At 40.0% G+C, this 16029-nt stretch overlaps 1 protein-coding gene across 14 annotated transcripts in view; it reads right to left on the minus strand.

The window, feature by feature from the left end:
• The window catches only part of TENM4 (teneurin transmembrane protein 4), a 1544468-nt gene that overhangs the window by 155645 nt on the left and 1372794 nt on the right, over positions 1–16029 (minus strand). For all 14 annotated transcript variants that reach the window (XM_050333746.1, XM_050333747.1, XM_050333753.1 and 11 more), the window contains one exon: positions 582–683. In XM_050333746.1, coding sequence (XP_050189703.1) covers positions 582–683 — 102 coding nt within the window. The remainder of the gene's footprint in view (positions 1–581; positions 684–16029) is intronic.

A 16029-nucleotide genomic window follows, 5' to 3' on the forward strand; every position in this document is an offset into this window, starting at 1 on the left:
CAGCCTAAGGGGCTGTGTTGTGGATAAGGGCACAGCACTCATGACAAGTGTAGAATCATAGAATAGTTTAGTTTGGAAAAGCCCTCCAAGATCACTGAGTCCAACTTTTAACCCAGCACTGCCAGCCCACCACTAAACAATGTCCCTAAGAGCCACACCTACATGTCTTTTGAACATTTTCAGAAATGGTGATTCCACCATTTCCCTGAGCAGTCTGTTCTGGTACCTGAAAAGCCTTTTGGTGACGAAGCTTTCCTAACATCCAACCTCAACCTCCTCTGGAACAAGTGGAGGACATTTCCTCTTGTCCTTAGCTACACCTTTCTTTTAGTTGTAGAGAGTGTGCTGAGCCTCTTTTTTTCCATGCTAAACAACCCCCAGCTCCCTCAGCTGATCCCTCAGCTGAAATTGTAGCATTTGCAGCAAACAAATCCAGAGATCCAACCTATTCCTGTTCTACTGCGGCATCCTCAAGCTGGGTGAGGAGCACTTTGCAAAGGCACAGGCATGAATATAATTTCCACAAGAAAAACGTTAACGGAAGGGGAAAGGGAAACAGTTTATGAAATATAAATTCCCACCTCTGCCGCAGTCAGGGCCCAGAAAGCCAAGGAAGCAATGGCAAGTCCCAGACACGCAGTCTCCATTCCCATAACAATTACTGGGACAGTTATCCACTGATTCTGAAAAACAAAAGAGAATTCAGATACTGTTTTAGGCAAGAAAACACCTCTGAGTTTGGGAGGGCTCTCAAAAGCAGGACAGCTGAAACTTCAAAGCCACTGCTGCACTTGGAGGCAAAAGCATTAGTCTGAGCTCAGCTAAACAATGCTCATCCATTTACACCAAGGGATGGTTGAACTGGAAATCTTATGATTAAATATGAGCTGTCCACTAGGCTTTGTTCTCACTCAGTACCCGAAAACTTCTAAATGTCTTTTCTTCCTGTGTATTTTTACAACAATTTTTCCTTTTTTAATTTCTGGGAGAGAAGCAATAACCACCATTCTCATGGCAGAACATATACCTTTCGTCCAATTTTGTTGACTTGGGTTAGTGACCTTGGGCCATCTATTTGTGCCAAACAGAGCTGAGCTTTGACAGAAATGTTCTCCAATGAATTTACTGAACACAGACCGTTGATTCATCCTGTCTTCCCGTTCAAGGAATATTTCTAACCAAATTCCTTCTCATTTGTTCTTCAATATTATACAGACTATAATACATTATCCTCTATATGATATATAATTTATATTATACATTTAACAGCTCAGAGTTCTGGGGATAATATTGTATCTTGGTTGAATAGGAATGGGACTATTCCACACTTTTTTGGTTTCTAGTTATCATCTCAAATTCCCTGACTTTGACAGAAATACCAGCTATTCATTTTTCAAGGAAAGCTAACACGTAAGCAAAATGATACGTAGCACTTTTATTTTGAGGACAGTTCACAATATTGGGGCTACAACACATTTTTCATAAAAGAACAACACAGGCTGGTAAACACATCAAAAAGAGAATGAAAATAATCTTATTTTCTTGACTAAACTGTGAGTGAAGACTGAGTAAATGTGAGTGGGGCTCTGAAAGTTGTTGTAATACCATGGCTCATTTCACACTGCTATTTCACATTTTCTCCAAGGAAGATGCATATGAGACGAAAACTGGATTCAGTTATAGAGGAGGGGCACTGGTGGTACATCTATCATAGAGTGGGGTGAAAATCTCTGCCCTGTGAATAATGACTGCACTTTCACAGACGTACTTCACCAGGCCTCCTGGTAGCAAAGATATTTGTAAACTCCCAATCAGTGCAAATGAAGAGAACCAGCTGTAGCAGTGATGTGCAGATTAGCTTCTAATCACAAATGAAAGGAAGCCTGTTTCTGGATGGGTGTTCTCCAAAGAGCAGAGGTTTCTGAAGGACATTTTAAAGGATGTGGTGTAATTTAATCATTCATGAAGGGCAACAGTAATTTTAAATAATAAAACCAGTTTAAAGCATTTATGTTTTAGGTCCTGCCATCAGACAGCTCCATGCAGCAAGGAAGGTACAAGGAAGTACTGTCAGTTTTCTAAAACTTAAGCTCTATAGTTAAGCAGATATTCACTTGATGGTGCACAAAAAAACAATCAATCACAGCACGTAGTCAACACTTCAGGCTTGAGCTGCCATCTTTATTCCAATCAAAGAATAGCCCTGCTTCCTATAATAAAGAAATAATGACTCAGGTCTTGTGTATTTATAATGATATTTGGAAATGCTATCTCTCACTGCATAGCAACTATAAACACAAATCTATCCTGTAAATGAAAAATTGATAATAGCTAATGTGTATACAACCTTCAGAACTTTGCGATGGTTTAATGTCACTCTGAAAAAAAAATAAATTTACTTTACGTCCTTTTCCCCTCTATGCTTTTTAAAAAATGTTTATGTTTTCTTGTCTTCAATAAATATATGTAGAAATTTAGGAAAAAGAAGTTATTTGTGCACATACATATGAAGAATGCACACAGTGTAAGTATTGTTAAACAAGATAATGAGATGGGTAAGGAGATCTAACTGCTCCTACTGCTGAAAGGGTCAGTCCTTTTCCTCTAATCCTCTCATCCTAGGAACAACTCTAAGCTCCCTCTTCTTGTGCTGCTTCTGGCACTTGTCGGACTCTTCAGTGAGTTGGTTAAGCTCAAAAGGTGGCAAAAAAATGAATGCAGCAGAGAAAAAAATTAGTGATTTTTTTTTTCTACTGCCTGAAAACTGAGAAGAGGAGAAGGGCCACGCTATTCAGCATCAATGCAGTACATAGCTGTCCCATGGTACCTCATCATCACACTGCCACGTTGGGCCCGGATCTGCCAGCTGCAGCCACACTGTGTAGATGTAACACACACATGACCTCTGAAGTCAATGGGAATACCTATGTCAGCTTGATGCAGGACAGACTCCCAGTGTTACGACAACAACTTTAGTACATTAAAAAACTAAAAACCATAAAAAGCTTTTTTTCCAAGTTTTTGCCTTAAAGGACTAAATTGCGTCCTTGAAAAGAAGTAAAATATCCATATCGCTTTCTTGGTACATTTATGTAATATAATAAATAATATGTATGCAAAATAAAAAAAAAACAAACAAAGAAACATCTAAAAAACATCTAAAAAGCAATGTAACATCAGACACAGCAGCTGTTCCTAAGTGTGACAATACACTAGATCAAATAAATGGTAATCTTTGTTACTGAAAACAATATTTTCCATTATAGTGGGCTTCAACGGCTGCTGTATGCTGATTAAATGTTCACTATAGATTAAACTGCCCACAATACCGGCTATGTATAAAGAGGTTTAGAAGTTCAAAGTGACCACAGAAATGGAGCTTACCTGTGCTTAGGTAACCAACCTTTCCTGAATCTCAGGGTGAATCCATTTAATAATCTTTACTCTGGTGGTACATCCTTTCCTCCTCTGACTAGTTCAGCAAAGACACCTGTAACTGGTCAGATCCCACTGACAGTGACCAACACTAACACAGGTAAAAAAATATTCACATCTATTTTGTGTTCATCTGCAGATCTGACATTTTTCTTTGCAAAATGGCAGTGATATGTACACATATCACTTAATTTATCATTATCTCCTCAATCTTTGATTTCCCAGACTCTACTTTGCAAGTATGGCCAAAATGCTTGATACCACATAGTGACTAACTCATAAGGAATTACAAAACAGGTGGATGAAACCCACTGCACTTTCTTTACTGAAGCACCTTTGTAGCTCTTAACTGTGTCCTGAATACCCTACATTATTAATAATAGAGCAGGCCCTTAAAAATCCTTTCATCCTATTTCATTGATTTCTCTGATGCGCCTTGTTTTTCTAACATAGCCAAAAGTAACATTTCTAACATGTTCTTATTTTACACTACTTCTCTTTGCCCTGGAATAACCTGCCTGATAGAGACGAGAGGAAAAGAAAACTCTTCTCCCCTTCGCCACTTGCTGGTTTTTAGCAGTTAAGGATACAAACTTGCCTGGTGTGACTCAGGGCAATTAAGGTCTCACACTCCCAAAGTTCTTCACTACTGAGAATTAATTCTGAAAAGCGATGAAGATTCATGCAGTGCATCTTTGTCTCAAAGCTGTTCCCAAACAGCTCCAAAGTATTTCCTTAAAGGAAGTGTTAAATGAACCCACTTTTTTTCTCAGGAACTCCAGAGCTAATGAGCACAAACAAGACTGAGACAGGTTTTTGAGCAGCAAGCCTGTGAGCTGGGTGTGCAACATTAAGCATGCTCCTATTTATTTTCTTAGGCACAATCACAAACTGGAATTTCCCTTTACTTTGAAGGTTGCAGGCATTAGCAAGTCACGCTCACTTAAGAGTTCTCATAAAAACCTCTGTTTTCATCCCAGGACTGAATTTTGTTTCAGTGGTTACAGACTGTGCCACGTGGGCATGTGAGTCAGTTTTCTGGCCCTTCTGGCATGTATACACTTACACATATCCATGCACACTCCTCCAATATCTACAATTCAAAATAAACAGGTGGAGGTGGGTGATTTGGCACCAGAAAAATTATTATGAAGTGAGGCTTAGATGATAGAAGAGACTAAACTTTAACATCTAGGGAGACTCTAAGTTAGTGGCACAAAGCAACTGTCTGTCTTTTTAGTATGTTTACAGTCAACATTGCTAAAGAGGTGACAATCTATCAAACAATAAATAAAAACAGGTCACTGCAGTTGTGGCTGGGTTCTAGTCTCCTTTATACAGCTTATTCTGTAAGCTGTTCACATAATTATAAGGATATTTTCCAACATGTACAAAATTCCATATGGTGTTTTATGAATAGTGCCATGGGAACTGCTTTAGAGAATCATGACAATGTTTTGTTTTATTAAATTGTTAAAGTTCACTGGGAGACCACAGACAATTCTTTTTAGAAAGCTATATATATGTTCCCTGTTTTCAGTCTGATTCCCACAGTTTTCTCTTGGTTTCCAAATCTCTGAAGAGATCTGATGGACACTAGCCGGTAGGGGCAGAGATTAATAACAGGAGGGTCAGCCAATGGGGGATGCATGATGCCTTCATATGGTTTTGTTATCATGTCCAAAGAGAGCATTGAAAATACACAGTTTCCATGCCACCTTTCAATCACCAATGGTTGTAGGAGTGAAAGTCTTGAAAGCAAACAACTTACACTGGGGACAGATCTGCAAGGAGGTAGTGAGGCTTCTAATAGGGAATGCAGAAGCTTATGTACAGAAGTAAGTGTTCTGCCAGCTTCACAATCCAATTAGCAAAAAAAAAAAAATTTTTTTTCATTTAATAGAATTACAGAATCATAGAATAGTTTGGATTGGAAGAGACCATAAAGACCACCTAGTTCCAACCCCCCTGCCATGGGAAGGGACACCTTCCAGTAGACCAGGTTGCTCAGAGCCCCATCCAAACTGGCCATGAACACCTCTAGGGATGGGTCATCCATCCACAGCTTTTCTGGGCAGCCTGTGCCAGTGCTTCACCACCCTCACGGTGAGGAATTTCTAATATCTAATCTAAACCTGCCCATTATCAGTTTAAAGCCATTCCCCCATGTCCTATGACTCCATGCTCTTGTCTAAAGTTTTTCCACAGCTCTCTTTTAGCCCCTTTAAGCACTGGAAGATACTCTAAGGTCTCCCTGGAAACTTCTCCTGTCTAGGCTAAACAATCCCAACTCCCTCAGCCATTCTCCATAGGAGAGGTGCCCTAGCCTTCTCATTATCTTTGTGGTCCTCCATTATTTCCTCAAAAAATGTTGTAAACATCTGAGAAAAGGTCTAAATGACATAATGAGACCCTCGGTCTTCAGATCCACACTGCCTCCTTTTGGAGAATGGTACAGAAATGCCCTGTCTGACATGGCAGATACTCCCCACCCTAGGCCAGCCTACCTCACCCAGGAAAAGGAGGATGTACAAAAGTGTTTCCAGATTTATAAAAATGAGAGAAGGAAAACATTCATTAAGTGTGAAAGCCTAGACTTCTCCAAGAGCAAAACTCCTCTTCTGAAGTACTCTGTAAGATCCTTTCTGCTTAGGAGCTTTAATCATCAAGGCAGAGAAAGAAACAGATGAGGGGTTGGAGCAAAACAACTTTATTTCATGCACCACGTTGACTTACAGCTGGTGAGGATACTTTGGGATTTTTGCCATTTATCTCAGGGGATGTTTTTCAATACAAGTAATCTCACAGCTTGTAGATTTTGAGAGAAATTTGGCTGAAACCTTTATCTCATTGCTATTTTTCCCACTGTAATCACCTCTTACACTGAGAGAAGCCATAAACTGGCATGATCCTGCCCATACCCACAATAAGACTTCACACTACACTATGTTTCATTTAAGGATAACACTGAATTCAATACAAAATTGCTAATTGTTACCATTCTCAGTTTTTTTAGGCTGTTAATCTGAGGCATGGACAAATCCACTGTTTGCTTCATACTATAAACTGACTCATGTGACAGCAACAAAGCTTCCAGGCTAATGGTCTGCTCAGGGGACCACTTTGCTGCTGACAAAAAGCCCCATGAAAGCCAATTCTACTGTGGAGAACTCTATAAAGATCTGTCAGCCTGGCTTACAATTATCAACATGAATTACCTTTATCCAGATGCAACACAATAAACATATTAAGGAAGTAGACAAATTGCTAGACTCTTGATGGACTTCTTTTTTATATACTCACCATGTTTGCTGGTCAGAGGTATAGCTACTTTAACAGCATTTCTGCCTTATTTATTTACTATGCAACATTCAACTTAATAGCTTGTTTCTCTATCTTTGGGCCAGAGGCCAAGGCAGATGTTTGCCTGACACCAAATCCTATTAGGGGGTGCAGTAACACAATTGTGTGTTAAAGATAAATATTTTATAGCCTACACTTGCCACCAAGCATCATCATTCCCTAGGCATTTAGAGACAACTATCTATTGGCAAAGAAAAAATAGTTATCTAGCTGGCAACTGAAGGCAGTAGTTTTCTGGGAGTTAATAAGCACCAGGACTGCTTTCTAAGAACTGATGAAATGCCATTCAGTGCGGCATGGCTGTATGAACTCAAATGTAACTGTTTAATTCGATAACCTCAAAGAGTTGTTCTGGAACTGACAGTGTTGTGTGTCAGAAACACGTAGGAATAGCACCACAGTAGGACAATTAGAGCTTAATGAATCAGCGCTAATCTCAGTTTCTGGAATGAAGGTTCAAAGAAATAAACATTTTGTACCAATGAGAATATTCCATAATAGAAGTGAGATGCAAAGAAAAGAACAGAGTATTTTAAGTATCCTGTTTAGCCCCTTCAACTAATAGTCTACTTCACCTCCACACAAGAAAGGGCCTCAAAATCTTTTGCTCAGCGCTGGTCAGAAGATACATGGAGCTGCTCAACCTAAAATAAATTGCCACATGTACTGATCTACCAGCCCAGGGAGATATTGCAAACATACTGACTGGTGTGATAAAAGGTTTTACCCTTTCCTTATAAACGTTGACTGTCTCTATACAAAGATGCATTAATTTAAAGATAGTAAGTAAATTTAAAAAGGAAGTAAAACAAATAATTAGAGGAGAACTGTTTATGGTATCAAATAAATACAAATATTTATTGTAACATAGAAATGAATTGTTCCTAACTATCCACTGACCTATTTTCTGCCTAGTCATGTTCCCCTGGATAAAGAAAATGCTTTGCTGGGAGGGAGGGAGGGGGAGAGGGAGAGCACATGGAACAGGCAGGCAAGTAGGTAGATTCTGTGGTTCATGTCTAACCCTGAAATCCTCTGTGTAAGCCACATCAATGCAAAAGGGCCATGAGGGGTGAACAGCATGCCTCCCACTGTACAATGAAGTACATTGCATGGGAGAGTGAAGGGACACCCCATTATTTCACCTTATTCTTAGCTGCTGCACTAGAACAACCTTAGCAAGTCACATATGCTTTTTCCTAGATCTTCTTGTCCAGTATAAAGCTGCCACCTACAAGCTCATTGTAGTAACATCTCTCTTTCACAAAAATGCTCCCTGTCACTGTCCTGACTACATTAGCAATAATTTTAATAGGAAGTCAGGTAGTATAACATGAAAGGCAAAGAAGATTCTGAGGCTCTGTGAACACATTTAATTTACTTCCCAGTTGCAGAGCTTGCAGTCCTGTTTATTTTTCAAAGAAATGATGCTACTCAATTGAATTTCACTGCAGGAGAGGTTGGATTCTAAGCCTAGAGAACTGTCACCTGCCCTTGTAACTGTGATAACAATGCCAAGGTAGAAATGGAGGTGAGAGGGGATAAAACAGGGTTCAGATGTCTTGAAACATCAGATTTCACATTATAAGCCAAAAAAAAAAAAAAAGAAAAAAAAAAAGTAAGGTAAAGAAAAATGCCCTGGAAACAAAGGAAATGTGGAAAAGCTGGGTCTGGTATTCTCTTGCTCCTCCTCTTCCATCCCCAGATGAAGCTTTGAAGAACTGATTCCTTCTTACAGTACATCATCACCTGCTGAGATTTCAATTTTTCTGCTTCATTTGTGTTTTATACAGCTTTTATACTTCTAGTTCAAGTAATCCACACCTGGCAGCCTGGGATGTGAAATTCTTGACAGCATCATGGAAACTCAGTCATTATTTTTGAGTGCTCTTTCACAGTTTCCTCTTCTGTAGGGCACCTAGTGTGATGCTGATACTGCTAATGCCACTTGATGTTGTGCCAGATTTTGATTTTTTTTTTCTTTTTTTCTAAGGCTGAGAAGTCTGTTTTAATTAAAGACCCATGCATACAACCCTGTTTTGCTCTCATATCCCAGTGGAACTCTAATCTTCACATGAAGGTATAAGGACGCTAAATTAGGAAAAGGGCAAAAGGCAGGCAGTCCTTTAAACAACTCCTTAAATTGCTCCCGAATCTGGAAAGTCAGAGAAAAGGACAATAATCACAGTATCCACCTCCATGTTATTCCCTCTCCTCTTTTTCTGTAAGAACTTTTTAAAAAAGCAATTTGCAACTGCAGATACACTCCCCATCTCCATCACTGTACTGACATCAAACACCTGCCCCAGCCAGCAGCAACTCTAGAGGTTGTACCATTTTACAAGGTGATGGTGAAGCACAAAAGGTTTGGTGTTCAGGGGCAGTTGGATTGCTTATTGAAATCAAGAGCTGCTGATTTTGCCAAAATTGACAGTACATCATGTAAGCACATTTTCCCTTGAGCTGTCTGTAACTATTGCTTTTAGGCCTGGTTTGAAATGTCTATCCAGGTGCTCAAATGGTTCTCACCACAACCACATCAGTCTTTCTTATACTATTTCAAGCACATTCGACTCCAGGCCTAGCTAGAAATACTACAAAATCGGCTTTTTTGTGTCCTATTTTTGAACTTTTATTCTATAAAAAGAGGAACCAAGTGGGAATAAATAAAGTAAATAAAGAAGAGAACAAGCCTGATCATTTCAGAAGCCTTTGCCACATTTGGTCTGAATTTGGGTTGCCCTTTGAGAGAGAGCTTTATCTTTATCTCACCGATTCATTCCTTTCTCTTACTGCTTCCTTATTAAGAAGAAATCTTTCCAGTGCAGAATGCCTTATCATCTGAAGTTCTCATATGGTTGAAAGCATAAGATGTAATGGGATTTCAAAAGCACTTGGGCACTGGTCTATGCATAAAGACCATTTAACTTAACGGTAAAATCTCCTTTGACTTCACTAACTTCTAGAAAACCCTGCTAATGTATTTCTGCTGTTCACAGGGCTATACAGGGAACACTGTTTTCTTCCCTTGCAATATGAGCAACACTAAAAGCATGAAAGCGTCTTGAAATGGAGTTCTTAAGGAATTGTACATTGACTATCTAAAAAAAAAACCTCTGTCCTAAATCACTTGAAATGTGATTACAGATTAGAAGTTTGCTGGGGAAAAAAAAATGAGTGAATGATTTTAAACAAAGAGTAGCTGTTGGAGTGAAGTTGTCTTCTTCCTTCTACAATGCAGCTTCTAAGCACAATAAGACCTCACAGAATCACAGAATATGCTGAGTTGGAAGGGACCCGCAAGGATCATTGAGTCCAACTCCTGGCCCTGCACAGCACAATCCTCTAGAGTCACACCATGTGTCTGAGAGTATTGTCCAAATGCTTCTTGAACTCTGTCAGGCTTGGTGCTCTTAACACTTCCCTGGGGAGCCTGTTCCAGTACCCAACCACTCTCTGGGTGAAGAACCTTTTACTATAATATCCAATCTAAACCTCCCTGACACAAGTTCAGGTCATTCCCTTGGGTTCTGTCCCTAGTCACCACGGAGAAGAGATCAGTGTCTGCCCCTCCTCTTCCCATCATGGGGAAGTTGTAGACTCCAATGAGGTCTCTTCTCAGTCTCCTCTTCTTCAGGATGAACAGACCAAGTGACCTCAGACACTCCTCATAGGGCTTCCCCTCAAGGCCCTTCACCATCTCCATTGCCCTTCTTTGGATGCTCTCTAATGGCTTAATATCTTTCTTATCCTGTGGTGCCCAAAACTGCACACAATATTCAAGGTGAGGCTGCACCAGTTCAATCCATACTTGTAAAATACCTATGACAAGGCTGTGGAGATCTAAAAAGACACCTTGAGTACAGTTATTTTCTTCCTAGATTTCCTTTTTTTGCAGTTGGAATATTTTTAGACCTGAATTTCACTCCAGTAAATGAAACTCTTATATGCCAAATTTGCCCAAGGGATTGCAAAGAATTTTTTTTTTTGTTCCTTCCCACTCTCATAAATTGTTACAAACTAATACAGGAAACAACAATTATTCAGCCTCTAGGGTTCAACTTCTGGAGCTACACTAGCAAGAGGGAAGTTACTTCACGTTCAGTACATTACAATTTCTGCTCTTATAGCTCAAGGCAAGGCTAAAGTTGGCCTTGAGATTCATTTTAAATGATGTTTTAAGTTGGTGTATTCCAGGGGCAAAAAAGCAAACCATTCTTGCATACACACAGAGAGGACCTCAAACGTGATCTCACTTGGTCAAACAAATGCCTTGGCAATGTCATAATTTTGGGTGCATTAAAGATTAAATTTCATTTTACACAAAGTCTTCTGTTAATATATCCAGCCTGCTAACTAAGGATGCACTGGCTGGAATGACTGAATCTGAGGTTCAGTTCAGTAAATGCCTGGTGCTAGGGATGTGCTCTCAAGTACAATACCTGGTCTGCAGCTGCCACAATGGAAGGGCCTGAATCTCCTGTAGGTTGTAGGTCAGAGCTGCACCCCTGCAGAGGCACCTTCAGTTGCCTGGGGCATCTCAGGTGCCGCTAGATGCCTGTGCTCAGGCAAATGCAGTGGACTTTGATCAGGGCCACTGAAAATGCAGAACTTACGGCTCTGTTTCTGTCTCTAGTAGACTCGCTTGCACAAACTTGGTCAAATCATGTTCTGCCTCAGAGTCTCCAGCAAGCTGTCCAGAAATCGGTTTAACATAATTTATGAAACTTTTTCTGAGATTGTTGTAGCACTAGGAGAAAGAAAGCACTCACACATGTAATACACAGACCAGCTGCTATAATTTAAAAAGTCAACATATGCCAGGAGTTTCTGTACAGACTATATCCTTCTCATCCTGCTTGGCCCCTGTGCAAAATGAGAGATTGGTCCAGTCACTCCCGAGATGCTGATGTTGTTGGTTTCTGTTTTCTTTTGTGGTCTTGCATGCAAGTATGCACGCTTTAATACAGCCTTTGGAAAATTAAGGCTTTAAAAAGTCTGTTGTTCTAGTACAGAAAGAGTTCTTCTTTTGTTTGCCAAAGCAGACAAGTAACTCCCCCAACCTTATTTCTGTGCTTTAGGGGGGGAGCATTCATGAAAAGAAAAGTGTGCACAGAGCTGCTCTAGCAGCTCAGTAATACGACACAGGAATAAAACAAGCTGTGCTTACATTAGCCCGCAGTCTGGGCTGCGTGGAAAGAGCTATATACAAAAGTGTAAAAACGAAAACCATATGCACGGTTTTACACATTTCTCCAGAACCCCTCAGACAGCACTTACATGCTATGTTATTAAGGCAGAATTCTGCTGTTCTCAAAAAAAGGTGAACAGAAAAATACAGGGACAGAAATAACAGAATGAAAGAAAACAGCTTTAACTTCAGTATTAAATAAACCTTTTCTTGACCCTAAAACTGAAGTAATTACCCCAATGAATAAACCTTTTGTACAAGCTCTGTCAGATCAAGAGAACGTGCCTGCTTGCAAACAGCACACGGACATGCAGGCTCAATGCTACCATTCCATGTAAGTGCAGATGCAGGCAATGCTTTTCAAAAAGACAAATCTACCTTCGTTTTTCTACCACTTTAAAGATGATCAAAACCAGACAAAATCTGGAACACTAAAGACATTCAGGCATCTAACTTCTATTGAGATGAATACTTATCGGCATCCAAGTAATCTTTACAAGCATGGCTTAATCTCTTTTGTACAGCAATATAAATGAAAATATCTGTCTGCTTGTCTATTTTTCCCACTGAAATAATCACTTGTAATCATAAGATCTATTGAAAGAGATAGATATAGAAATCTATAGATTTAGAAATAAGAGAGTACATGTAGAAATCAAAACCAGAAAATAAAAAGTTCAAGTCTAACATTAAATAAATTATTACATCTCTGCTTTAAAACTAACCTAGTTTTACACATTGTAATTTTCTACTGCTAGTTTTTACTCACAGAGCATCAATGAAGAGATACACTCTATACAGAAAGAGCAGCTGGGAAGGTTTCATAGCCAAGCATCTGACCTTTATAGGCTTATTATTTAATTATCTTTGAGACGTGTCCTTAATTTCCTCTCTATTAGAGATGCCTTACATCTTCAATAGAGAAATCTTGAAATAATAATTTTGCCTGCCATTACGGCTTGGGAAGCAGGGTTATTATGTAAGAATTGTTTCAGACACTTGCAGAGAGAAAAAAAGGTCACAACAAATAATATCTAGATTTGAAACAACTAGCCTCACTTCATGTTTCTTAGAAGTGCTGCAGATCTAGCAGCAGCAGGCAGAAAGCTGCAGTTAACATTTAGGGAGCAGTGTGCCATGGGATCACATATGTTGTACATCAGTACATTACTGACTGAAGCTGAAAAGGATTTAAGAACCAGAAGGAATTCTTGATCTGTTAGGAGTTGTCTGAAAAGGCAGACAGGGAGATAAACTCCAACACTGGAACATGCTCACCCCCTCTGTTCACTTCACTGGGAAATAACTGTTCGTCAGTTTGGGGGAAAAAAGTGAAAAGATTAAGGAGGCATTGATAAAGCTGTTGTTGACTTCCAGGTGCTAAAGTTTTAAGGGCTGTATCACTATCCATCCAAAAACATCATCAGTGTTTTACTGAGAAAAGCTAACTAAAAAATTACTAGGTATAGAGAATGCAAACTATTGTGAAAAGTTTCATTTCCACACAGCCCTCATTCCATTTCCAGGTCCAGACTCAGCTCATGTTTGCTTTTTATTAAGCCCTATTAAGAGAAGAAACTGGATTTACACATGGGTTGGATGAAAAAGTGAAATCTCACCAGGCACATTACTACACCTGCTTTGAGAGGGAAATTCTTGCAGCTCAGAAACCTCAAACAGAGGGAGTTGACCCCACGTTCTTGTCTCTGCTTTTGATACCCTACCTATCAGACTGGGCTGGATTTAGCTAGGATGGAGAGGGCAACCTCCTGTTTTCCTGCTACCCTTCTGCATGGACTAATTCTGTTCTCAGAGGACTTCACTTTCTGTGGCCAGCTGGATGTTTAGTGGAAGACACTTTGCAGTGCTGCAGCATAACCTGAGCCTACTCTGTGGATAAGCATTAAGTTTTCAATCAAGTAGACCTGTCAACCAAATGTCATTCATGAGACCAAATACACAAGGAAAAAAAAACCAACAGAGCCTGACAGGGACTCATAAGTGCCCTTTTTGCTTTCTGCCTGAATTGAGTGACTGTATCTTTTCTAAATACTACCTGACTGAGACCTACAAGCTTTGCCACTCTCAGAGAAGCTAGGTGAGAGCTGGAAGTAGGAGACAAAGCATTAAAAAATGGGTGGCAGCAACAAGAAGGTAATCAAAAAAAGCAGTGAACATCTGACAGAGTGCTTGCCAAGCAAAGGCTTGTAGTGGAACACACAGAGCTGAAGGCAAAAAACTATTTGCAGAGCATGCAAAGCTCTTCTGTTATTTTGCAGGAGAGAGACGAATAACATAAACAATTAAGTGATTTTCCTTCCTGGAACAGTTCTCATATACTGCTGTGTTTCTTTTTCTGTGCACAGCCAAAAAAAGAATCGCCAGTGTAAGAAAGAACGGGTTACTACTTAATTATCCATAGAGGGTTACCACAAGGTGGAAGTGCTCTGCAGTCCCTCTCTGAAACAGCGAAAGGGCTAAGATGACCATACTCACGCAGTAGGGGAGAACTGAGCGCTTCCATGGAGCAAGTGTAGTCTCATTAACAGTTAAAGAGTTCTGATTCAGCAAAATACTTGCTGAACTTTCAGCCTCTTTAGCCTAAGGAGAAGTTTGGAAAAGGATAGCTGGGACATTAAAATTGCTTCTCTTCATTCGGAATCTTGAAGGTCTAATAGTACATGGGGAACTTTGAAGTTAAGTAACTGAGGCACTGAGGAGCTAAAAGAAAAGTGCAAGCCAGAACAGATCACACCCCACATTACTCTGCACAGTATCCCGACTCCTCAATATTTACATGAACACAGTTTAGACTTTTCCAGACATTAGCAAAGCAAGTGTAAATACTGTGAATGGCTTTGAGACTATAAGTGGATCACACTTCTACATCCTCTCTGAAGTGGAATTTGCTAGAGTTTAAGTTAGCCTCCATAGGCAGCAAAAGTAAGGGAAGCAAACCTCTTCCTTTTCCCTTTGCTAAGAACAAGCTAAACACAAAGGCATTTTCACACTGAGTTAAGGAAGAGTCATCCTTACGAAGAGGGTTCGCAGTCCCATACTTGTCTCTGTGCCCTCCAACTTCTCTCTAAGCTCAGTCCTACTGTGAAGTGTTCCTCTCCTGGTACCCTTCTTATGTGAACTACTGTCCCAGGGACTGCACGGGGGTGGGTTACATTTTAAGCTATTGCAGGAAGGGCAGTTGCCTTCTCATGTATATCATCAAGTGCGGTATGCCCTGGCAACCCCTTACAAACAACAACGGAGCTTGTCTTGCACTTTGATGGAGGAAACTACTTACAGGAGGTTTTTTTACAGATACGGGGAACAGTCCTTCTCCTAAACATTCTCTCCTGTAGAGATAGAAGTGAGATAAAACCTTGCATCCTGTCACGGGTGTTCTACATGTGTTTCCTGTTGCTTGCTGGGTGACATGCTGGTAAACAGTGATGTTCTCCTCTCACAGACAGCTGATTTTGCTTTTCGTTTTGATTTCTCAGTGGCCCTGCACAGCCAAGCTTGCCTGAACTCAGCAGTAACAGCTGCTGGAAGACACTTTCTCTCTGACTTCATAGATGCTGTTTTTCAGGCTCTCAGATGTTTCTTGCTTCCACTGAGCAAATTTTTGGCCAAAATCTCTGTCTCAGATGTGCTGATTCCAGCTGATTCCTCAGCCTACTATTTTGCTCCACTAAGACAAGATTGCTCTGAATAAATTACCACTATCAGGCAGAGGTGAATCCACAAGGCGCTTCTCAAAGAAGTGTTTCTATTAGAAATTTCAGAAAGTGCCACCAATGTAATTTACAAAAAGGTTAATTTGTTATTGAGAGACCTTGATTGTCCATTCCTTAATAATTTCTTGCATTGTAATTCAGAAGGATGGGATATAAAAATGCTATTAAAAGCTGAACACTTTCCCAGAATAATCTTTTTCCCTCTACCTGAATTGTCTGTATTATGCAGAAGTATAAGCTCTGACATGCATTAGGAAGCTCTATTCTCCCCAGGTTTACATTCAGTGGCATGTAACAGGCACATAT

Source organism: Myiozetetes cayanensis, unplaced genomic scaffold (assembly GCF_022539395.1).
Source record: "Myiozetetes cayanensis isolate MyiCay16 unplaced genomic scaffold, myiCay2020 scf5-8, whole genome shotgun sequence".
Classification (NCBI taxonomy): Eukaryota; Metazoa; Chordata; class Aves; order Passeriformes; family Tyrannidae; genus Myiozetetes; species Myiozetetes cayanensis.